Raw genomic sequence first — 24110 nt, 5'->3', positions numbered from 1 at the left:
TGTGGAAAAGGTACTGTAAGGTTAAATTGCTTCTTTTGATCTGGCTTGTGTTGGATTGTTGAGGGATATTGGAGTAACTTGTGAGCGGATGCTTTGTTTATAACCAGAGTCACAGACGGTGCTGCTGCCCTCAAGCCTAGCACTTTCCTGTAAAGGGCACCTCTACATATTGCTACTGGAGATAAGGGCATGACAGTTATTTCTTGACAAGCAGTGCCTAGTGTATATATGTGTGTAATACGATGGTGTTGAGACTCTGGAAATGCCTCTGAGTGGGTGACTTCATATTTTCATGGAGTTGTATGTCTGGAGTGGGGATGGAGCTAAAAGGAGTGGGTGGTGTTGTCATCATGATGTAAATCAGATAATTCAGAGCTGAAAACCCCCAATTCATTATCATCCTCAGCTAATCGTATCAAATATTAAACTACTGTGGAGACAAGGCATAAAGAAGTATTTTAACCAGACAGAAATGTGTGAGACTGTGTTTGATAGACACAGAAAATGTTCTTTTCTGATCCTTTTGGAGTCCAGGTTAAAAGGATGGTTGTCAGCTCACAGCTAATGCATGCCTGGTTGGTAAATATTAGTTAAATCTTCCTCTATCTCTTTTTTTCAACAGGTTAGATTAGCATGAAATGATGGTATATAAAAGTGGACCGTACTGCACCTCTTTATTTGATCTTCCTGTACTCCCCTATTCTCTTTTTTTGCATGTAAAGTTTGAGAGGCAGTGTCTTCATTCCTTGTTAATTGGAACTCATCGGATGAAAATGCAACATGTTTTCACAATGATACCCTTTGTTGTACAGAAAGCTTCCAGTTAGTTAATACAGATGTCACTGTTTCCACATCCATTCCATCTCCCCAATGCATGAGCACAATATGGGAGTTTCCTGAGGAAACAGGGTTTAAAGATCCAGCATAGTGGATCTCCTCTCTCTTGCCAAGCCTTATAACCCTAATGTGAGAAAGAAACAAGCAGTGGCTGTTGTGGGAAAGCTGTATAGATTAGGTTCCGTTTTGGCTAGGCAGCACCTCTTACGATTTCAATTAAAAAAAAAAGAGAGAGGGAGAGAGAGAGAGAGAGAGAGAGAGAATGCATTCCCAGCAATGAACAGAGCATTTAGCTATCTAGAGACTCTATCCACATTAAACACAGGAATCAGGAATTTTCTGGGTCAGATCTTGAGTCTCTTTAGTTTCCTTCTGAAGGTTAGTGAGGAAACTCTGGCTCTGCAAACAGGATGGCAGGGTTTGTTCCAAGTTTTGTTGCTTCTCCTCTGGACTTTATTCATGAATACTAAGGACCAAATTCAGCCTTGGCATAAGCAGGGGCAACTCAGTTGATGACTTCGTTGATGTTACACTCACTTAGGCTGAATTACATATGAAGTGCTTTCCTAATGTATTGAAATATCAAATACCAGGCTTCCACCAGTGTAATATGTGACCTTGGCAATAGACAGTCCACCCAGAGGGAACTGTGGCAGTGCCCAGTAACCACAAGCCCTGCTCGGATAGGAGGCCTGTAAGCAGATAGCCTAGCCCCAGAAGTGGGTGATGCTGGCTGGGGAAGGGGTGTGGCCAGGAATCTGATTCAACAAATCCCCTACGTTGCCTCCAGCCCTTTCATAGAATCCCAACTGCAAGTTAAAGCTGCTGTCCCCAGCCAATCAAGCTGGGGAGGGTGGTGATGTAGACACCCCTTTCCATTCAACAGGGTGAATCCCTTTCTGCTACAGGGGTTGAATCAAGCCCAGTGAGTATAAAATACAAAGGAATTAAGCTGCTTAGGGAGACTTTGAAAGAGACCTTGAGACTCTGGTTGACTCCTCTCAAAATGTCTGGCAATGAGAAAATCCTAGTAGATTAACCAAAGTCATGGCTAGGAAAGGAGTGGACAGGACTGAGGAAGACATGATATCATGCGGCTTAAAATAGTGAGTTCACGTCTGGTCAACCCATTATAAGAAAAAATATTGTAGCACTTTAAAAGGTACAGGAAAGGGCCATAGGGTTGAGCCCACGACTAAATGATATGAGCAATGGGAGACAGGCTAAAAAGAGTGAGAGAGAGAGAGAGAAAGAAATCTATATTAGCTAGAAAAAATGTTAATGGGGAATTTAATGGGAGGAAATAAAATGACAAACCAGTATAAACGGTGGAACAAGAGGTTATGAAGAGACAGTAAAGAAAATCAGAGTCAGAACAGAAGTTACAGAACAGTTTTCCACACGGAGATAAAAACAAACAAACACCAGACCCTGACAGTTGTTGTCCTGGGAAGCTCCCAGTGTGTTGAAGAGGAAGTCTCTTGTTTAGGGAACTAGTATCTATGTCGCCAATTAGCCTCTATGGGGATTTTCTCTAATTATCCTCTGTCCTATGTGCACATGTGATACAGCATGAAGCGTACCAGACTGAAGGCCCTGCAGCTCTTTGGCAGGCAGGAACTTATTGTGTAGCCTATAACACTGACAGGGGTGGGGGGCTTCCTTTTGAGATGCTGTCTTGGGAATTTTTGGCAGATGTTCCTATATGGGGCGAGGCAATTTGTAGCTGAATAACTGGCGTTGTGGCAACAGAGAGGCAGCTCGAGATATACTAGTCTAGACACAACTCATTACATCTAGTGCAAGGTAGTTGTCAGATTTGCTTGCTGTGGTCTCTTTGCTGAAGGATGTGTCTTTTGCATAATGTCTGCAGCATATAATCCAGAGCTTTGACAGTTGTGTTTTGTTGACCTGAGTGGAGGGCTTTCTGAGCTGTGCTACGGGGATGTGGATTCATTATTATTAATAATAGTTTAATAAATGATACCAGGCAATAAATGTAGGTAGCATGTTAGAAATATATGACCTGATCCTTCAAACTGATCCATGCAGATGGACCCCCTGACACAGCACAGAGCCCTGCTGATGTCAGCAGGGATCTGCCTGTGTGACACAGTTGTCTGCCTGCGTGGATCAGGACATTAGATTAAGACACTGTTGTGATGCATGACATATAAATGTACACATGGGGAAGTAAATAGATCCCTTCCCCCTTATAGGAATTTATAAGCTAAGGCCTCAATCCTGCAAACAGGCTCAAGATGAACTTTATATATGTGAGTCATCCCAGCATGGAAATATTCCTAGGAGTGAGTTTAAGCATGTACATTTTCAGAATCCGGACCTTAAATAGACAAGACAAAGAAAGGCACAAAAGTTCAGGAAAGGGAGAGTGCAGAGAGATTTACGGGTGAGAAAAATAAAATAGGAAAGCTTCTGGGAGGAAATGTGGTTTAAGGGGGATTTGCAGGAGGAGAGAAAGGGCACTTGGCAGGAAAGAAGAGGGAGATTGTTCCAGGCATAGGAAGGCAGCATTAAAGACAGTACAAAGTCGAGATGAGGGAAAGAGATGAAGGAATCAGTAAGAAGAGGTGATAAAGGGGAGCCTAGGGAGAGAGATGGGGGAAGAGGATATAAGGCCAGGGATTTATAGATATAGATAGTTATGGAGGACTTGAGTTTTAGGACAAACCAATGTGGTAAGAGAGAAAAGCCATGGAAGGATTTAAGGAGGGAGGTGATGTGGGTGGAGTAGTAGGAGAAAAAGATGACTTAAGGAGGTTTTGAACAGTCTGCAATGGGCAGAAGCAGGCAGGCTGCAGAGGATAACGTTTGAGTAATAAGGAGAGGGGGAGCAAGGTGTGGACAAGGGGCAGGAGGGACGAAAGTGCAGTTTTTGATTAAACTAAAAAAAGAAGAAGTAGGAAACGGATCTGCCTGGAGGAGAAGGGCTGTCCATCCTGTATGTTCTCTGTTCATGCTTTGCTTGTTAAATGTGTAGTTTAATGAGGGGGTTCAGCTGAACCTGAACGGAATTTCGGGGTGGAAAAGAAAAGGCCCTTGTCTATTCTCAGGGTTTTCTCTCTGACACATTTAAAGGCTTGCTCCAAACCATGGAGGTGGTAGCACTTCCTGAATAAAAGTTCTAAGAATCTCGTATAATAGAAAGTGTTAAGCAACCTACGTTTAAGGGGTTGCTACCAGCTCCCCCTATATACACTGTACACACAGTACCATCCATCCTATGTATTCAGGCCACTGTCCTTCCCAAACCAAACCCCTACTACTCCATCCCCTCCAACCTCTCTCTGTCGCGGTCTTGTCTCTTCCCCACGTCTGGCTAGTTGTCCCAGTCCTATTCTCCATTCCTCAGGCTTCTTATCCCAGTTTCCTTGCCCAGCAAGTCCTAATCTTTCCCCTTCAGGTTCCCAGTCCAAGCCTCAGTCTCCCCGCACTCTCTGTCTCCTTGCCAGCCAGTCCCAGTACCCCTTCCTGGCTCCTTCTCGGATCTGCCTCTCCCCTTTCCACAGCTTTCAGTCATCCTCCCACACCCTTGTTTCTCCCTGTCCCAGTTTTCCTCCCTGGTCTTCTCAGCTAATCTCAGTCTCTGTTCCCCACTACTCCATCCATGGCTCCTTGTCACAGTCCCTTAGCCCAGCTGGTCCCAGTACTGCTCCTGCTCCCTGGTTCCTCATCAGATCTGCCTTGCCTCTCTCCCCATGCTGGTTCCCTGTCCTCTTGTGCAATCAGTAATAGTTTCCCAGTTTTCCCCTTCCCTCATCTGACCTCAGTGTCCCCCCTGCCAACTGGCTCTCAGTCCTCCCCCATTTCCCTCCCTACCTCTCAGTTCCACCCTTCCCTTCACTTGCTCCCAGTCTCCGGTTCCTTGCCCAACCAGTCCCATTTCCTCCCTGGCCCTCCGGTTCCCAGTCACAGCTTCACTCTCCCCAGTGCCAGTCCCAGCAATCTCCTTATTGCCATCTCCTCCTCTCTTCCCATCTGGCTCTTGTGCCTTCCTCCCCTTTGGTGTCTGGGCCTAGCAAGGGGGTCACTGAGAGAGACAGGTTCCCTTCTCTCATTTCCAGTGCTTGGGCCCATCCTGTGGATGGACCATGCTCAATCACTCCATGGGGATGGCGCACTCATGGTCTGGTCATACATACAAGCTGCAAGCAGCTGGAGCATGCTCAGTATGCATGGAATCTTTGGTGATCTTAGCTACAAATCTCTAAGTCTCTACTGAGTGTTTGTGCACTGTGATTTTTTCAAACGCTTTATAATTTAGCCAATGCAGGGAGATTTTCATAGGAACAGCAAAAGGCACATCCCTAACATGAAGTTCACTCCCTTGACAAATTTCAAGTCCATGCTCCAAAGCATGGGAGACACAGATAAAAGTTTGCCAGAATGTTTTCAATATTGAAATACAATGTATTTTTCTCTAGCCTTGTTCTTGGAAGTAGCTGTACTGGTTTGACTGAAACTTTCCAAGCTATTTCAGTCTGAGGCAGACACATGGCATGGAAAATTTCAAACCAAACAGTTTAACTTTGGCAATGTTATGAAAACAGGGCCTTATCATGGAAATTGTCAGGCAACCTTTACAATAGATGGTGGTATCGCTCTTGCCTACCATATATGCAAAGTGCCATGCACATCTATAGGACTATATAGATAATAATATAAACTGATGGCTACATGGTAAGAGGAAAGGATATTCTGTTTGGGTTTGGATAGTTATTATTTCAGAAAGCAACAACTGTACAAAACTGGGAAGGGACGCAACAGGGCAAAAACTTGTAAGTGGTTATGTTGCCTGTATTCATGTTTGCACCTGAAATGTATTTGGAAAGCTCAATTATCTCTCTCTGTTGGTAATCAAACTTGGGAGTGCTCATGAATTATCTAGTTTTTCTTTCCCTTGGGGAATATCAGGCCTGATGTCTGATTATATTTCCTGATTAATTTTTGTAATTGCAGCCAGAACATTTTGGTTTATTATCTTTACTCTTTCTCATTGGCTGACAGGAGTTTTTACCCAATAAATTGCATGCCCATTTGTCCTCCTTTTCCTTCTGACCTTCATGCTTTATGTGCAAGGGAATAAGAGAATGATGGATGCATAACCTGCATACTCTGTTATTCATGTAGCACCATTAGGCAAATGAGACCTGTGCCTCATCCCATCAGGACCATGCTTCCCCCATCCTCCTTTCAAATTTAATAGTAAATGCCCCCTGATTCTGAAGAAATAATTGCTCCAAAACAAAACTAACACAGCTGAATCAGACTGAGCCACACTCAACCCTGCTGTAACTCCAATGACTTAGGTGGAGTTACACCTGTTGTTGTTATTTAGTACCGGAGGTATGAATTTGTCTTATTACCCATTGTCACTTCTTAAAACCCAGAAGATGCATTCAGTTGTCTGTACGGCTGTTGCACCAGCAATTACTTTTGAAGTTCCCAACAACATAACTGTTACTCTGCCCATGCTGCAGTTCAGCACAGGCATCCCATTGAGGGCTCTGGCCGGTGGATTCCAGTTGGCTATGTGTGATATTGCAAAGAGAGTTAAACTAATTGTACAAAACAACTTTTTAAACAAGGTGTTCAATGGCTGACCAGAAATGATCTACATTTCATTGATCTATATTTCTCTTCACTGGCTTCCCGCCAAGCAGAAACTATCGTACCTGAAGATTACCTGGTTGACCCTATGAACATGAAGCGCTACAGTGTTGATCCTTCTGATTCTGCCTTTAATTGCATGAGCTCCCTGTATACCATGAGACAAAGCTCTGGAGATGGACGTCTTGCTGGAGGCTCCCCTTCCTCTTGCAGCCATCGTTCCGGTCCGATGTCCTCCGGGGGACCATCATCTACTGGTTTGAGGCATCAGACATCCAGCCCAACTAGAAATGGAACCTATCTTGAAGGAAACAGAAGTGGTAACATAATATATCTATATGATTCCATCTTGATATTAACCATGTGTGTTATTTTGTTCTCCTGTGGCTCCATCGCACAGTCCTTACTCACCGCAAACTCTGTTCGATGTTAGGTGAGTTTCATGTAAGAGCTACAGAATAATAACCCCAGTGGTCAAATCATAAACACTGTGAGTTAGAGGAAGCAATAGCAAACTATGGAGAAGGAGAAATAAATGATGAAAAGGTTGTCCAGTAGAAAACGTGAATGTTTTCTGGTACTCTTACTATTCAATTTAAATCTGTTACGTGTAATGCATATGACAGAACTGGAGTAACTGGTTTTATGGCTATAAATATTTATCTGAATATCAAATTATTCATTCCCCAAATTCGACACAGTTCATTATTTATATAGCTCCATAAGTGTACATGGTGCTGTGCAATGCAGATCCCAACAGCCAGCCGGCAAAATAAAGGCATGATTCTTATAATTAATTATCTCAACAAAAGGGATTATTTCCGAGCTGTACTTCATAGCCCACTATCACTCTTCACCTACGAATTATGTCAAATTTCGTCACAAAAAGTTGGTTGAGAAACATGTAATCTTTATAAACCCAGGCTGCTTACTGCTCATTGCTCCATTATCCTTTAAGGGCTCGCTTCTGCTCCCATTAAAGTTAATAAGAGTTTTTCTACTGAATTCAATAGATGTTGGTTGGGCCCTATGTATTTAATGATTTTTCCCCTTCTACTTTTTTGTTCCAGTATTTTACATGGGCTTAATCTTATATAGCCTGATCCTTGGCCCCATTAACACTGCTTTGTACTGCTCTGGTTATACAAAAGAGCCTTTAAAACAGTTCCGATGGCAATTGGAGTATTCTCTCAGTGAAGAATTCTCTGACTGCATAGGGCCAAGGTCGGGGTATGGATGGGTTAAAGAGGCAGCCAGCCAGGGGTAAAGTAGAGGAGCCCTGTGGGACCAGGTAGAGACCTATCCAGCAGCCAGATGGCCACAGAATCAGGGGAGAATGGAGGAAGGAGTCACAAAAATGGCTTACTGCTACCTTTCAATACATCCCTTCTGAGCTGTGCTGATTGCAGGGTAGGATCTCAGTCATGGCACAGTAATTACTAGAATTGTTCTTCTTTCCTTTTTTTGGAAATCAGAATTAATTTACTTTTCCCCAGCCTTTTAGTATCCATGATTTTTCAAAAATAATTGTCAGTGTTTCATTGTTAACTAATTCTCTTACTCTAGAATCCATATCTTTGTTCACTTTTTCCAAGTATTCTATTAGCTTCTCTTTATCATTAGAGTGATTTTAACAGTGTCTTCCTTCCTTTCTAATTATTCAAACTCCATTTATATATTTTTCATCTAAAAGACAGATTTAACAAAGGAATTAATTGTCTCAGCCATTTTAAGTAATTAATTTCTTTCCCTTCCTCCTTTATTAATGGAACCTTCTGTCATTCTAGTATTTCTTTTCACCTTGATATATTTGCAGAAGCCTTTCTTATTTCTCTTCAAATCCCCCGCCCTTGTCTAGCATTAACTTATGACAGCAAAAAAAGCATATTTCCCTTGTGTCATAAATATAAAGGGAAGGGTAATCACCTTTCTGTATAAAGTGCTATAAAATCCCTCCTGACCAGAGGCAAAACCCTTTCACCTGTAAAGGGTTAAGAAGCTAAGGTAACCTCCCTGGCACCTGACCCAAATGACCAATGAGAGGACAAGATACTTCCAAATCTTGAGTGGGGGGGAACAAAGGGTTTGTCTGTCTGTGTGATGCTTTTGCCGGGAACAGATCAGGAAGGCAGCCTCAGAACTTCTGTTAAGTTAGTAAGTAATCTAGCTAGAAATACATTAGATTTCCTTTTGTTTAATGGCTGGTAAATAAGCTGTGCTGGATGGAATGTATATTCCTGTTTTTGTGTCTTTGTGTAACTTAAGGTTTTGCCTAGAGGGATTCTCTATGTTTTGAATCTGATTACCCTGTAAGGTATTTACCATCCTGATTTTACAGAGGTGATTCTTTTACCTTTTCTTTAATTAAAATTCTTCTTTTAAGAACCTGATTGATTTTTCATTGTTCTTACGATCCAAGGTTCAATAAGGATAAGTGCAGGGTCCTGCACTTAGGACGGAAGAACCCAATGCACAGCTACAGACTAGGGACCGAATGACTAGGCAGCAGTTCTGCAGAAAAGGACCTAGGGGTGACAGAGGACGAGAAGCTGGATATGAGTCAGCAGTGTGCCCTTGTTGCCAAGAAGGCCAATGGCATTTTGGGATGTATAAGTAGGGGCATAGCGAGCAGATCGAGGGACGTAATCGTCCCCCTCTATTCGACATTGGTGAGGCCTCATCTGGAGTACTGTGTCCAGTTTTGGGCCCCACACTACAAGAAGGATGTGGATAAATTGGAAAGAGTCCAGCGAAGGGCAACAAAAATGATTAGGGGTCTGGAACACATGATTTATGAGGAGAGGCTGAGAGAACTGGGATTGTTTAGTCTGCGGAAGAGAAGAATGAAGGGGGATTTGATAGCTGCTTTCTACTACCTGAGAGGTGGTTCCTGAGAGGATGGTTCTAGACTATTCTCAGTGGTGGAAGAGGACAGGACAAGGAGTAATGGTCTCAAGTTGCAGTGGGGGAGGTTTAGGTTGGATATTAGGAAAAACTTTTTCACTAGGAGGGTGGTTAAACACTGGAATGTGTTGCCTAGGGAGGTGGTGGAATCTCCTTTCTTAGAAGTTTTTAAGGTCAGGCTTGACAAAGCCCTGGCTGGGATGATTTAATTGGGGATGGGTCCTGCTTTTGAGCAGGGGGTTGGACTAGATGACCTCCTGAGGTCCCTTCCAACCCTGATATTCTATGATTCTATGATTCAAAGGGTTTGAGTCTGTGTTCACCTGTACAAATTGGTGAGGATACTTATCAAGCCTTCTCCGGAAAAGGGGGTGTAGGGTTTGGGGGGATATTTTGGGGGAAGACGTCTCCAAGTGGGCTCTTTCCCTGTTCTTTGTTTAAAACACTTAGTGGTGGAAGCATATGGTTCAAGGCAAAGTTTGTACCTTGAGGAAGTTTTTAACATAAGCTGGTAAGAATAAGCTTAGGGTGTCTTTCATGCAGGTCCCCACATCTGTACCCCAGGGTTCAGAGTGGAGAAGGAACCGTGACACCTTACAAGCCTTAACTGGCTATGAGCATTGCTGTGGGGTTGCCTCCCGAATTACAGTTTTCAGTAAAATATTATATTAACATCAGATCTTTGAATAATCCTTCATGAATCCACACTGATCTTTAATGCATTTCCTGCATTTTGCACACTGAATTGCATTGAACTGTCAGCCATTCCTCTTAACTGTAGTGTCTTTTTGGATTTAACAGTCACCTTTCAAAATGGCACTGTGACAGACTGACAACCTTCTGTAATATCCCGAACAAACCTTATGGAATTAAGATAAACTTTATTGAATTAAGTGAACTCTTATAGAATGAAGGTTAATACCTTTGGGGTACATTAAAAGTGCAGTTGTGTATGTGGTGTTGTGGCTTTGTGTGTACCTTCTCTAGTAGGGAGAGGAGCTGCCACTGTATTTGCTCCGTTATCAAACCTTTGAAGCCCCCTCGTCCCCCAGAGAGGTATGCATGCACTACATGTGTGCAGTCTCTTTTATTGTTTTTCATGTGTTTTCTCTGTAGTGCTTTCCTCTTCAGAATATAATAGGCTTGCATAGAAAGAACTGTGTGGTACTTATAACTGTAGTAATCACCCTGGTTAACCATCCCTAAAGAGAAAGCAAGCAGGTGTCCTCAGGCAGCCTCTCCCTGCTGGGAATAACACAGTGAAGGCAGGGAGCTGTGCAGCCTGGAAATACCCTGGTCAGAAGGGAGAGAGATGTGGGTTTCCACCCAGAAAGGCAATGGCTGGGGAGCTGGAAGCCTGATACCAGGTGCCATTGCTGGACCAATGACGGGAAATACAGCTGCAGTTGCCCTGAACTGTGACAGGTGCTTTTTCAAATGTCCTTGTATTTCACCTCCACATCTCTTTAAGCCTTGACCCTGGTCTTCTCATAGGCTATGTCTACACTGCAACTGGCCTGCAATCGAAGGTGTGGTTGCAGCTTAGATAGGTATACCCACACTAGCTTTAATCTGGTTAGCAGCCCTCACTTCAGCACAGGCTAGCAACATGAATATGTACCCAGGATTCGCACCTTGCTGAAGCCCATGCCACTGAGTCTTCATTGTTATTTTAGCTGTGCTAGCTAAATGAAAGCGAGTACGGGTATGCCTAACGGGGCTTCCCGTTCCGTTCAGTGGCAGTGTAGACATAGACCCAAACGCTATCATGTTCTGCAATATTGTTTCAAAAATGACTGTGTCACTGTCGCATTCTGGTCAATCAGGGTCCACTCGAGTACCCATTTAAGTGAACCTCTCCATTGACTTCAATTGGTGTCAGAATGGTTTTTTCTGTAGTATCTTTGCCATTCAGAGACTCTCTTCTCAAACACCTAAAGGTCTCTTGCGCCCAGCCCAAGTTTATGCACCTAAAGTGTCTTTCCAGCATCCCATCTGTTCCCATTGGGTTCTATCTAGCTGCATTTTGTCCAGAATCTGGACAACACCAGTGACTGCCCAGGAAGCAGTTTATTACAATTTTCACAAAACCGATTGCCTTTGAAACTTCCTAGACATTTCCCAAGACTTAGAGTCAGCTCTTCTGTAGCAGGTTAGGAAACAAAGCTGGGGAGGGGAGAGGAGAAATGTTTTAAAAGGTAGCTTGGGCCCAGGCACTAGAGCCATTTGGCTGTTTTTGAGGTGAGTTGGCAGAACTTCAGGCTGCCACACAAAACACAAGGCGATAATGAGTCTCTGCCAAAACCGTTTAATACTTTTTCATGTGACTCATGCACACGAGACCAGCAAGACCTGGCCAGCCAGGTGTTCTAGCCAAAAAAGGAAAGGATGAGAGTTCCATGTCGCTGATATTTGTTATTTGTACGTGAAGCTGAAAATTGGCAGATTAATCCGCAACGTAACATTGATATGCTAGGTATTGTCTACACACACAAGAAGACAAAGACCTTGCCCCAAACAGCTTACAGTCTACAACAATATCAATATTGGTTTCCACACACATCTCAGATACTCTAACATGCTGGACTATTGCAATGAACTGGCTAGTGTGCATATGTACCAATGCCACCTATTTAATCAGAACTGCTCAGCTGTGTGTCAGAGGCTCTGTACTGCTAGCTGAGATTCTCCTTTAGCCAAGGTTAGAAGCTGGTGCTTTCTGGAGTGGAGATGTGAATTCTACTACACGGTGTCACTGTGAAGTTGTGAGTGGCCTATGTGCTACACAGTGATACCCGCAAAGTCACAGATGGTCATGGTTTTATTACAATATAGCACACAGATTCAGGGAAACCGTTACATTCCCATTCACCATTTGGTTTCATTTTTCCTCTAGATATTTGTGATCGCATCAGTTCTGAAGTACTTCTCCACAATAACACTGAAGTTCTTACCATAGTTTTTACAAAGTATTGTGCATGTTTTCTTAAACCTTGTGTACGTCTTCACACGGATCATATGTTTCAGCTAACTTGCTGCATTCACCTTCAGTGGTATTGCTAGACTTTGTTAATAACAGATCTTTGTGAACTGGTTTCAGTGCAGCAGGCGTGTAGTTTATTTATTGCCTTCACAACACACTCAGCTGCAAAGGTTTCAGAAATCTGCAATCTCACTAGGATGCTTCTTTGTGTTTTTCTTCTCCCTAGAACTAGTTTACATGCTGCTCAATCATAAGAAAACAGAGATGAGCAATTGGAATCTGCACGTATCCATCTCTGTTTGCATACTGACAAGAAGGGCTCATTAAACTGAGGTGGCATTAAAAGGGGAACAAATTTAGGACTTTTTTTTTGAAGCCTCAAGCCAAATTTTCTTTATTCACTGATATTTTTGTAAAAGATCATGTATTATTTACTGTAAAGGACACTTTTAAAAAAACCCACATAATTCAGGCTATAAAATATATACTTATGCATAGCAGAACCCATTTTTAAAGTGCAATGCATAGGTTTTAACCTCAAAGTTCCCATGATGGAGTCAGGTGAATGGGAGGCTGGTGGCCAATTCCCCACAATTACACTAAAAACATCTCCAGATTATGGCTTTAAGGAGGTGCCTCCACATTGCCACCTGCTGTGGCTTCTGCCTCATTTTAGGTCATTGTATACAGACAATCTGCTAGGGATGTGGAATTATTCTGCTGTAACCCACATAGCCTTGGAAATCCTCCTGCTTTCTCGAGCTTTAAGAGTTTGGAGAAAACTGCCAGTTTCCCTTTTCACCAGGCTTTCTAATGTCAGTAGTTCTCTCTCTCTCTCTCTCTGACACCCTTCCAGATTCTCTAAATCAACATCTTCAGATGCTGACTTCATGCCACTCACATGCTCTCTAATAAGCTTGGGCTGCTCTTGTATTTAAGGAGCACATTATTTATCTTCTCTTCTTTTGCTATTTTTATCTCAGTTTCTGCATTATGTTTCTTTACTATGTTTTGACACCAGTTTAGTTGTTGGGCTTTACATCACTTCATCATCCTCTTTGGGGTGGTTCCAGGCCTGGGAGGAAGGCCTAAAGACTAGAGTCAAAGAAAAGGACAAATGGGGCAGAGAGCCCTTGAGCTTGGTCGCCCCAAGGTGGTGCATATGGGCCTGATCCAAAGCTCACTGAAGTCAGCAGGAGTCTTTCCAGTGACTTCAGTAGGCGTTAGATGTTGTCCATGAGTCTCAGAATTCTTGCTGAAAGCCTCCTTGGCACATACTGTTCTGCTTCTCTTCTGCCGCAACTATGCCCTGTTTCTGATGTATTTTTGTCATGGACTTTCCAAAAATTGGTTCATAGAATCATAGAATATGAGGGTTGGAAGGGACCTCAAGAGGCCATCTAGTCCAACTCCCTGCTCAAAGCAGGACCAATCCCCAACTAAATCATACCAGCCAGGGCTTTGTCAAGCCTGACCTTAAAAACATCTGAGGAAGGAGATTCCACCACCGCCCTAGGTAACCCATTCCAATGCTTCACCACCCTCCTAGTGAAAATTTTTTTCCTAATATCCAACATAAACCTCCCCCACTGCAACTTGAGACCATTGCTCCTTGTTCTGTCATCTGCTACCACTGAGAACAGTCTAGATCCATCCTCTTTGGAACCCCCTTTCATGTAGTTGAAAGCAGCTATCAAATCCCCCCTCATTCATAGATTCATAGATATTTAGGTCAGAAGGGACCATTATGATCATCTAGTCTGACCACCTGCACAACGCAGGCCACAGAATTTCACCCACCACTCCTGCAAAAAGCCTCTCACCTATGTCTGTGCTATTGAAGTCCTCAAATCGTGGTTTAAAGACTTCAAGGAGCAGAGAATCCTCCAGCAAGTGACCTGTGTCCCATGCTACAGAGGAAGGCGAAAAACCTCCAGGGCCTCTTCCAATCTGCCCTGGAGGAAAATTCCTTCCCGACCCCAAATATGGTGATCAGCCAAACTCTGAGCACATGGGCAAGATTCATCAGCCAGATACTACAGAAAATTCTTTCCTGGGTAACTCAGATCCCACCCCATCTAATATCCCATCACCTATTCACCATGAATATTTAATTACCAAAACCATGTTATCCCATCATACCATCTCCTCCATAAACTTATCGAGTTTAATCTTAAAGCCAGATAGATCTTTTGCCCCCTCTGCTTCCCTTTGAAGGCTATTCCAAAACTTCACCCCTCTGATGGTTAGAAACCTTCATCTAATTTCTAGTCTAAATTTCCTGGTGGCCAGTTTATATCCATTTGTTCTTGTCTCCACATTGGTACTGAGCTTAAATAATTCCTCTCCCTCTCCGGTATTTATCCATCCCTCTGATATATTTATAGAGAGCATTCTTCTCTTCTGCAGACTAAACAATCCCAGTTCCGTCAGCCTCTCCTCATAAGTCATGTGCTCCAGCCCCCTAATAATTTTTGTTGCCCTCCGCTGGACGCTTTCCAATTTTTTCACATCCTTCTTGTAATGTGGGGCCCAAAACTGGACACAGTACTCCAGATGAGGCCTCACCAATGTCGAATAGAGGGGAACGATCACGTCCCTTGATCTGCTGGCAATGCCCCTACTTATACAGCCCCAAATGCCATTAGTCTTCTTAGCAACAAGGGCACACTGTTGACTCATATCCAGCTTCTCATCCACTGTAACCCTTAGGTCCTTTTCTGCAGAACTGCTGCCTAGCCGCTCGGTCCCTTGTCTCTAGCTGTGCATGGGATTCTTCTGTCCTAAGTGCAGGACTCTGCACTTGTCCTTGCTGAACCTCATCAGATTTCTTTTGGCCCAATCCTTTTGTCTAGGTCCCTCTGTATCCTATACCTACCCTCCAGTGTATCTACCTCTCCTCCCAGTTTAGTGTGGATGAAATAGGATCTATTCCTCTTCTTCCCCATCATCTGGTTTTAGGAAGAATGGAAAAGTGCTTTCTTCTCCCTCCCTTTCATTGCCTAGCTTTCCACATCCCATTCCATTAATTTGGTAATTTTTTGCCACCTGTCAAAAACGGGGAAATTGGATTTGACCTAGATTATGATCTCTAAAAATAATTATTCATACTGAACATTCACATCTCTTTGTAATCTGAGTATTCATTAACATCTTGATTAATTCTGATGACAGGATAGCATAAAATACCCATGAGAGATGAGACTTCTTCATTTATCTAAACCCTGTGTTAATTGCAAGTACCTTCAGACACAAGAAAGTACAGTATTTATCATACAACCATCAAACAATTTTGTTTATAATGTAGGATTCTTCCAGCAAAATGATGTTACCAAATCACCTTGTATAACATGTAATAAAGTCCTGTTGAAATTAAGTTTTTGTAAATGAAGAAGTTTATGGGGCTTTTTTTTAAGTTCCCAGATCAATAGACTATATGGCCAGAGTGAAAAGCTTGAAAAATGTTCTAAAACATATGGAAAACAGATCTTCCTGTACTTGCTTACCAAGACCCGAGTTCTGGATTTTGTGTGCAAATTAATGGTATGCCAGTTTCAACAATGCCCTGTTACTTTAATGCTTACTCATATGAGGTGGTGATACTGCAGTGATAAACCCCGTAAAATAAATATGGGTAAATTGGCTCTAAAACACGACAGATAATGTCAGCAAATAATCTATTGTAGGTGCTTGTGATGTCATTAACTAATGTCAGAAAAGCACAGAACCCTGAATTCAGGTTGTAGCAGAGAAGTGCTGGGGGAAATGGATTTCAAATATTAATATTTGGGGGAAAAAACAGTTAATGGTTTTCAAATCAGTGCTCTGTTACTGATTTGGAATTTGAAAGAGTGATTTTAAATTTCTGGGGCTTTTCAGATATCCTTGAAGAGTTCTACCAATACAGTCTGCTTAAAAGGGTCGTTTATATTTTATCTTAAAAACCTTAGCTTCAACTTATTGATTGTTTCATTGTCAGGGGTGAATTGAATTCTCTTGTCATTTCAACCTTCTCTTTTCTCCACCCTCCCCCTTCTTTTTATTAGAGAAATGGGTAATACTGTTAAAGACTTCCTGCTGTTCCCAGTGGGCCATCTGTTCTCCTCTGCCCTTCCATGGCATTTCTGGAAGCAATGCACATCAGACAAGAGTCACTGGGCCATACTCTGCCCTCACGTACACTGGTGTAGATGCACTGGGGTTGCTTTATATTGACACTGATGTAATCAGAAGCAGAGCTTTGCCTGACATTTTCATTTTCATGCTCATTCAGCACAATGGAGGCTAGATCACCTAGCAGGAGCAGTATCAAGGTCATAGTCTTCTACAGTTTATAGTGTCAGGGTAGAAACTTCCCTCTCAAATTCACTAGGTGCATCTGACTCACTGCGCCACTACCTAACCACCCTTTTTGGAGTGAAAACCTAAAGTCTGCCCTGGCCACTGACAGCCTTCCATTTGAACGGCCAACTGGCAGTTTTCTAGGTAGCTCCACACACATGCCTATATCTGGATTAGACTGAAAGCAAGGTTCCACCTTGATCAAGAGGGATAGAACTTGGTGCTTTTTTCAGCTAAGATAATGAGAACCTATTTCTGTCTAGCTGAAATTCTGCTTTCAAGATGCATCCTGTTTCTTTCGCTCGTCCCTGACAATGTATTCTACGTTGCTGATCATCCGATGGTTGGCAGAGATGGTACCATTCATTTGGCATGCTTTTTCTTCACAGCTTCATGCCAAAGATCCCAGATGTGCACTGCATTTATTCTGCTAGCAGAGCCCAGAGTTGCCTGATTGCATATGAACATGAACACTAGCAGTCTACTTAGAGGACCTGCAGCTACTCCTTGTCCTGTATATCCAAAAGAGTGACCTAGTAAATGAGAGTATAATTATCACGATATTTACATCAAATCCCAGTATGAAGCCCCGTCAGTCAGATTTGCACATCCATAGTATTGCTGCTTATTGGAGTCCATCTTTCATAATTGCAAAAATATACCGAATTATGTTACACTGTGAGATATTTTGGATGGCAAAAAAGTACCAGTATGCACAGCCTGGACATTAGGCAGGGATCCTGCTTGTAGGGGCAGATCCTCCGATGGTGCAAATCAGCCGAGCTCCATTGAAGTCCATGGGATACCAGTTTACATGAGCCGCTAATCCAGCCCATTCCATTTGCTCACATGTATTATAGTGCTCTCACTGGTCTGTGGGATTCTTACAGAGTTTATACATTTTTTCAAGCTCAGTGTTTCTTTGGCTGTCTCAGATCTTCTCTAATCAGCCACTTTGAGCCTCTCTGATTCCCCTATTGACTACTCTGGGCTTCTCTGGCCTCCAGTTTTTCAACTCGTCAGGTATTCTGATCTCCCCCTGCCTGCTCTGTTCTTTTTCTGTTGTGCCTGGTCTCTTACTATTCATATCTACTCATTAAAAATTCTGCTCTAACAAAGAGAGACGAGGCGGTTTTGGCTACTAAGGTGTTATGAGTCTATACGCTGCCTCCAGTTAATGTGAAGTTTGCTTTGTATAGACAAATGTAAACAGCTTTCCTGTAATCAAATGTCATCACATAGCACTGCAAATAGTGCAACACCATGAAGGAGGGGCGGGGGGCAGGTTGCATACACGTAGTGACTGAGATTTATAATTCTGCAGAGACTAGGAATAAAAACATAAATGCACTTTCATTCCAATGTGCCTTTATTGCCTTGATTTAAGGCTGGAACAGGCTGAAGTGACCTTAAATCATCCTGGGCTTATACCATTAAAAAGTCACATGTGCAATGTTCATCTTCGCACATTTTAGTAGCTCTCCAAATAGGCAATCACTGGGGACCTTCAACTTTGTGAGAGCCCGAGATTAGGAGGATATCAAATGGAAATGCTCTTTTAAGCTGCAGGATAAGTCAAAATATCTGAACACTAAGAACAAACAATTTGCTAAATCCCCATTTCATCCAGCCTTTGCACTGGATGGCTAATTCCTTTGTTTAGCGCTGTGGTGTTTTATCTCCAGGTGGGAGAGCAGTGCCTTCTTGAGCCAATATTCCTGCTGCCTGCAGATCAGACAGCAGTGGCTGCTCTGTTATGAGCATGGCAGCTGGTACGTTTTTTCCTTTCCCAGCAAGAGACTGAGCATTTCATCGTTTTTAACACAATTCACCAGCTGGGACCAAGTCTCCTAGTAAGCAGTCAAATACCTTCTCTTCTCCCCCCTGCCCCCCCGACCCCCACACCCACACCAGCCCGAACACCAACACCGTAGCAACCACCTAAGGCTGCCCTACTCCAAAGTGCTCTCAAAACTCATTAACTGGTATTAAGTTGTAACATGCTGTTATGGGCTTTTTCTATCCATAGCCTCAAGTCCTTCGCCAGAAAGACAAGATGCAGCTCGGCCGTCAAGCAAGAACCCTTCGACCTGGACTGTCGATGATGTGGTTTGGTTTGTGAAGGATGCAGATCCTCACGCGTTAGGTCCGCACGTGGAGCTTTTCAGAAAACATGTACGTAGGAGGCGGTCCATGGTGTAACCCAGCTATTTGGGCTGAGTTTACAGGTCATTGACTTTACCAAGTGAGAGTCTTATCTTGTGAGGCAAGGAGCATCCCCAACGCCTGCTGGCTGCAGGGGGAATTGCTTGCACTCAGCAGTTTACAAGACACAGCTGATGTTAACATCCAAGTGTTGGAGTTTAACTCTACATTAAAAGAACTTCTAGGTCCAGCCAGGTGATTCGTGTCAGCAGAGGCTGAGAGTAATGTGTGGAGGAATTGCTCTCTCAACCCCTGGAGGGAAGCAATGGCTTATGTCATTCTATAGCTAATCCCCTGAGCTGGGTGCTTAAGGCCATATCTTAATTAGCTCCAGCACTGTGTTTAAATGAAGTCCAGGCCAGTAAGGAGCTAACTTAGTTTCCTTGACCATTACAAACACCGTATGGCTTTCCTATAAACCGTTTGACAAAAGCATGGTATAAACCAGCAGTGTAGACAACATAGTTTAGCCATCTGCAGTTGAACAAAAGTTGCCTTGCTGGAAGGTTTTGAGACTGGGGCGGGGAGATGTAAATCAGGGGAAGCGGGTGTGAATGTGAGGGAGGATCCCAGAAACATGTGCAGACTTTCCCTGCTATTCCTCGCCCTGTCCCAGAAAGAAGAACGTTTGGGAAGTGACAAGTCTGCCTAGTACAAAAGCATCAGGGCGGTTTTTGTTTTGTTATTGCATATGTGGCAGATTCTGACATTATATTGTCTTATACAGCATGGAGCCTGGTGCGCTGACACAACAGCCTCTAGGTGAGCTATGCTGTAGGATTTTATGTGGTGCCATAGTCCTACAGTATTTGTGACAAAAGAGACCCAGTTAAATGGGCACTAAAATTTGCCACATCTTCCATTGTGAAGTACCCAGCACCTGTTGTATATACTTAGAGTCAGTTTCACTGTAAAATATGCAATAGGTCTGAGAGCTTGGGTGAGGCTACTGCACAACTCAATTCAATTAGGCCTTTGAAATATATATATCCCTGCAATTTTTCAACCTTCAAATCTAAGCTGGATTAGCATGGAGACCCCAGAGGGGAGAGGCAAGTGATTAGTCCATTAACCTTAGCCATATCTTCCTGTGTGTTAAATCTTTCTATGAAGCGTAATTTACTTTGAAGCACTTAATGTCATTGACAGGCCCAACAAGCACCTGAAATCATTGCTTTAGCAATCAACTAATCTTAGCCGTGACACCACCGTTGTAGCAGGGTGGTACAATGAAGAGAAAGTGGGAAAAGGAAAAGCAAATGAGGACAGTGCTATCTCTTGCCCTGTTATATTTAAAGTGACCATCAGGGATTGGGGATTGACTTATACTTACTGTGCCAAATTCACCTAAACAGCTGTAGGGAGAGATAATCCACCTTAGCCAGTCTATTCCCCTATCTCCACAACAGGGAAGGCAGTGAGTGGTACCATCACAGCCCTCCCTTGTGTTTTTCCCATGTAGGAAGGCAGCTCTTGCTTGTGGCCAAGATTCTGCAGTAACTCTGTCAAAAGTGGCTTCTGGGGGTGTGCACTGGATCCGCGAATCCCCCAACCTCCTGGGCTGTTTTCTGCGCTGCAGCCTCTCCCAGGGAGAGTTTCTGCATCTGGAGCCACTGCAACAGGGTCCAGGCTCAGAAGAGTCTAGCCCATAATTTATAGGGTCACTGAAGGGCGCAGAACTGGTGTGAGACCATCAGCTGTACACCTCTCTTGCAGTAGCATTTCTGGCAATGAGTGTGTGTGGTTTTGCAATGACCTCTCAGCAAGAAGAAAGCAGCAAAAGTGATACCCAGCCGTGGGAGAAGGGAAGGAGAGAGAGAGAGAGAGTTTGCAGAGGATAGTACATGACGGAGGAATACATGGAGAATTAACAAGTAGCAAAATCAAACTAAAAGGGAGCAAAGCAATGCAACGCTCTGATAGTTTAATTATGGTCAGTAATTGGCAAATGCATATGTGAAGGAGACTAAAATCTTTATGTTTAAGGTAATTAAACCTGTTCATTCAGAATTATAACCTGCCTCTTCCAGTGATGGATATTGTAATTGTGAGCACATATAGTTTTCTCGACCTTCTTCATATTGATTATTTTAGCTTTGTTCCAGTTAGCTTACCACTCGACAGTATTGCTTGCAGAGGGTGACCTTACTGAGAGGGGAAGCCTACATTTCCAGCCTCTGAAGTGGGACCAAGAAGTGGGAGGCGCAGTCTCATTTTGCTGTTTTAATCCTTTTATTCACGAGCAGCCTGATCCTGCAAACACTTATTACTGAGTATAGCGCTAGCTACTCCGAATAGTTCTAGTGAATCAACCCCACAGGGTTAGTGCCCCTTTAGGGATTACTCACCATGCTGAGAAATATGCTCGGGAATAAGTGTTTGCAGAAACAAGCCTTAATGCTTTCCTATTGCAGCTGGAAGCTGCTCGCTATCTCCAAATGCTACTGCAGTCTTGCAGGCTGTACTTGAGAAACCTGTGTCACTTCTTGCTCCCAATCCCTTATAGAAACACTCCAGTAGTCTACAATACTGGTCCAAATTACTGTGGGCCAGACCTCAACTAGTGTAAGTAAACCTGACTCCCTTGGCTTCAGTGAGTTACACCAGCTAAGGATCTGGTCCTGCATCTTCTAATAGTGCTATTGCAGAGTTTTAGATCATTACTGACATAGTATTAATAAAGAGAAATCAAGCAAACATACTTTTTCATCAGAGGGACATAGCTATTGCAGGATATTTAATTAAATATGAATGCTCCCTCTGGCACACTCTTGTCATGTAATTTAATTCTAACCCTTACATACTAATAATGTTAAAGGGAAAAAAACATTTTGAAAAAGCCGGATTCACTCTAATCACTCGATAGTATTTTATTTTACTTCATTCTAAACTCCAGAAGTTTGTTTTTCTTTATGCTATGCACATGTTGGTTGTATCCATATTTGAATGCAACATTGATTCTTCCTTTATCTTACCTTCTGAAAATGATAGGAAGAAGCGATAAGGAGAAAGTGGTTTCCAATGTGGTGTGTGGGGGCAAGAGGAGTGGAAATTGACCATCAACTGCTGATTGAGTGAATCATAAAGTGATCTTACTGTGGATCAGCACTAAGCACAATAATGGTCCGTGCACAGTAAGCTTGATAGTAATGCTTCATTAGTATAACTTGGATCACACAGACAAGCTCTGACCATCAAACAGAAACGATGAAATGTATGGAAGTCATGCTAATACTTAGCACTGATATGGCACGTTTTAACATCAAGGTGCTTTGATGAAACTTTAAAATTGACAAAATTTCAGCCAGCTCTACTCTGAATGAAGCCATTTGAAGATGCAGCTGGAAGATGTCTTAGCTGCAATGGAATGCTTGCTCTCTTACTTTTTCAGCACTGGTCACAGGTTATACATCTTGATTTTTCTCTCTCTTTTTTTAAAACAGGAGATTGATGGCAATGCTTTATTGTTACTGAAAAGTGACATGATCATGAAATACTTGGGGCTGAAATTAGGACCAGCATTGAAACTTTGTTACCACATCGATAAACTCAAGCAAGCAAAGTTCTGACATTTCCTTCAACAGTGGCCCAACATAATCCCAGATAGCAGACAAAAGGTAACATGTTGCCTTATAGAAATACATCAACTTGTGAATTGTTTTTCCCTCTTTTTTAACAAAGACTTTCTTTTTTAATACTTGTGCATCTTCACCTTTTTTTAATCCAATGGGGTCTTTTAGCTGTTCTGTGTTAATAATTTTCCAAAAAGTATATAATTACAATAATTATTTTATATCATTAATATTGTTATTATGATTATAGTAAGTCCTATTTTTGTAATCAGAAGTGGGAAATCGGAAACAAATACAGCTTTGACACATGCTGAGGACTGATGAGGGACTATAGAAGAGTCACTCATTAGCCACCTGTCAGCCTCTGGGGCATAATTAGTAATTTGCCAACATCTGGGGTGTGGTTATAATGCAGACCCAAGAACAACAGCATTATGAGATAAAAGGCCTGGAAAAGGTCAGATTAATGCCCTTTGTTTGGTCAGCTATTGTTGTCTTATGGGCACTACCCCCACGTCTTGCACTATCTGGAAAACTTGAAATTCTTTAGTTTAAAAAAAAAAAAATTCTGAAGACTGAAGTACCTTGTTTTCCCACTAGAGGGACAAATCCTAATAAACTCCAGGCTTCAGCTGCTGATGACATGGTGGCTTTCTATAGGGTGTGATTGAGCCACCTTGATTTTACATCTAGTATATACACAAATTAGGAACTGCAGCTCCTAGCATGATCGACCCTTCACTGCTCACCGACAACTAGTTCACGATTTAGAAAAACCAAAACGCAGAAAGCGTTCCTGATAGGATGCCACAACACACTGCATCTCGTTAAGTCAAAAAGTGGTTGGATAGCTCCCAGAGCATCTGGCATTCTCAGCAGTCTGCCTCCTTCCTTGAGCCATGCCTGTATGCCATATATTTTGTGGCACTCTTTAAAAAAGCAAAAGAGTACAGTGGAAATGTTCTCCAAAAAGAAGTTGAAAATACAACGCACACTGTACATTTGCAACTGTGTTGGATCTAAAAGGTAGATTTTCTAGATTAATTTCCTTACTGAAGCTGCCATTGTGGGTAATCTTGTTAACGTTCAGCACATATGCAGAGGTGTTGAGCATTAGGATTTAAGTGGATTCAAAATGTCCTTCTGCACCATAAAAGAACCAAAAAAAAAAAAAAAAAGACAAAATGTCCACATCCTATACAGCCATGTCAGGACAAGTATATTTTAAAAAAAATAATAGATTACTTATGGGTTGGATATGCTCTTATTTTCTTCTTTAAAAATGAGATTTATCAAAAGGATACCTCTACCCGTTCAGCTTAAACAGCATTCTCTTTAAATGAGTGTCCAGATTTTTTAGCAACTCTTTGAGATATTAGGGCTGTGTGATAGCCAGACTCAACCTGTCTCAGAGAATGGATTCCTGAACCTTTACATGGCAGTGATCAGATGGTACCATCCAATTCTGTTCATGTAGAATAAAATGTTACCAAAAATGTCATGCAGAACAAAACTCATTTTTATGTGCAACATTAGAATAAACCTGCTGCAAAAAAGATACAAATTCTGGGCTTGATCCTGAAAACACATATGAATTTGAATAATTTTAATCCCATGAGTAGTTTAATAGAACTCAC

General features: G+C 42.5%; 1 protein-coding gene across 1 annotated transcript in view; it reads left to right on the top strand.

Moving 5' to 3' along the window:
• The window catches only part of SCML4 (Scm polycomb group protein like 4), a 113256-nt gene extending 90696 nt beyond the window's left edge, over positions 1-22560 (top strand). The window contains exons 6-8 of the mRNA XM_073335165.1: positions 6519-6788; positions 18726-18871; positions 22345-22560. Coding sequence (XP_073191266.1) covers positions 6519-6788; positions 18726-18871; positions 22345-22470 — 542 coding nt within the window. The 3' untranslated portion in view covers positions 22471-22560. The remainder of the gene's footprint in view (positions 1-6518; positions 6789-18725; positions 18872-22344) is intronic.
• Positions 22561-24110: the final 1550 nt, after the last annotated feature.

This window comes from Lepidochelys kempii, chromosome 3 (genome assembly GCF_965140285.1).
Source record: "Lepidochelys kempii isolate rLepKem1 chromosome 3, rLepKem1.hap1, whole genome shotgun sequence".
Lineage (NCBI taxonomy): Eukaryota > Metazoa > Chordata > Testudines > Cheloniidae > Lepidochelys > Lepidochelys kempii.
Note: the sequence above shows the minus strand (reverse complement) of the source record. Positions and strands in the feature narration are given on the sequence as shown.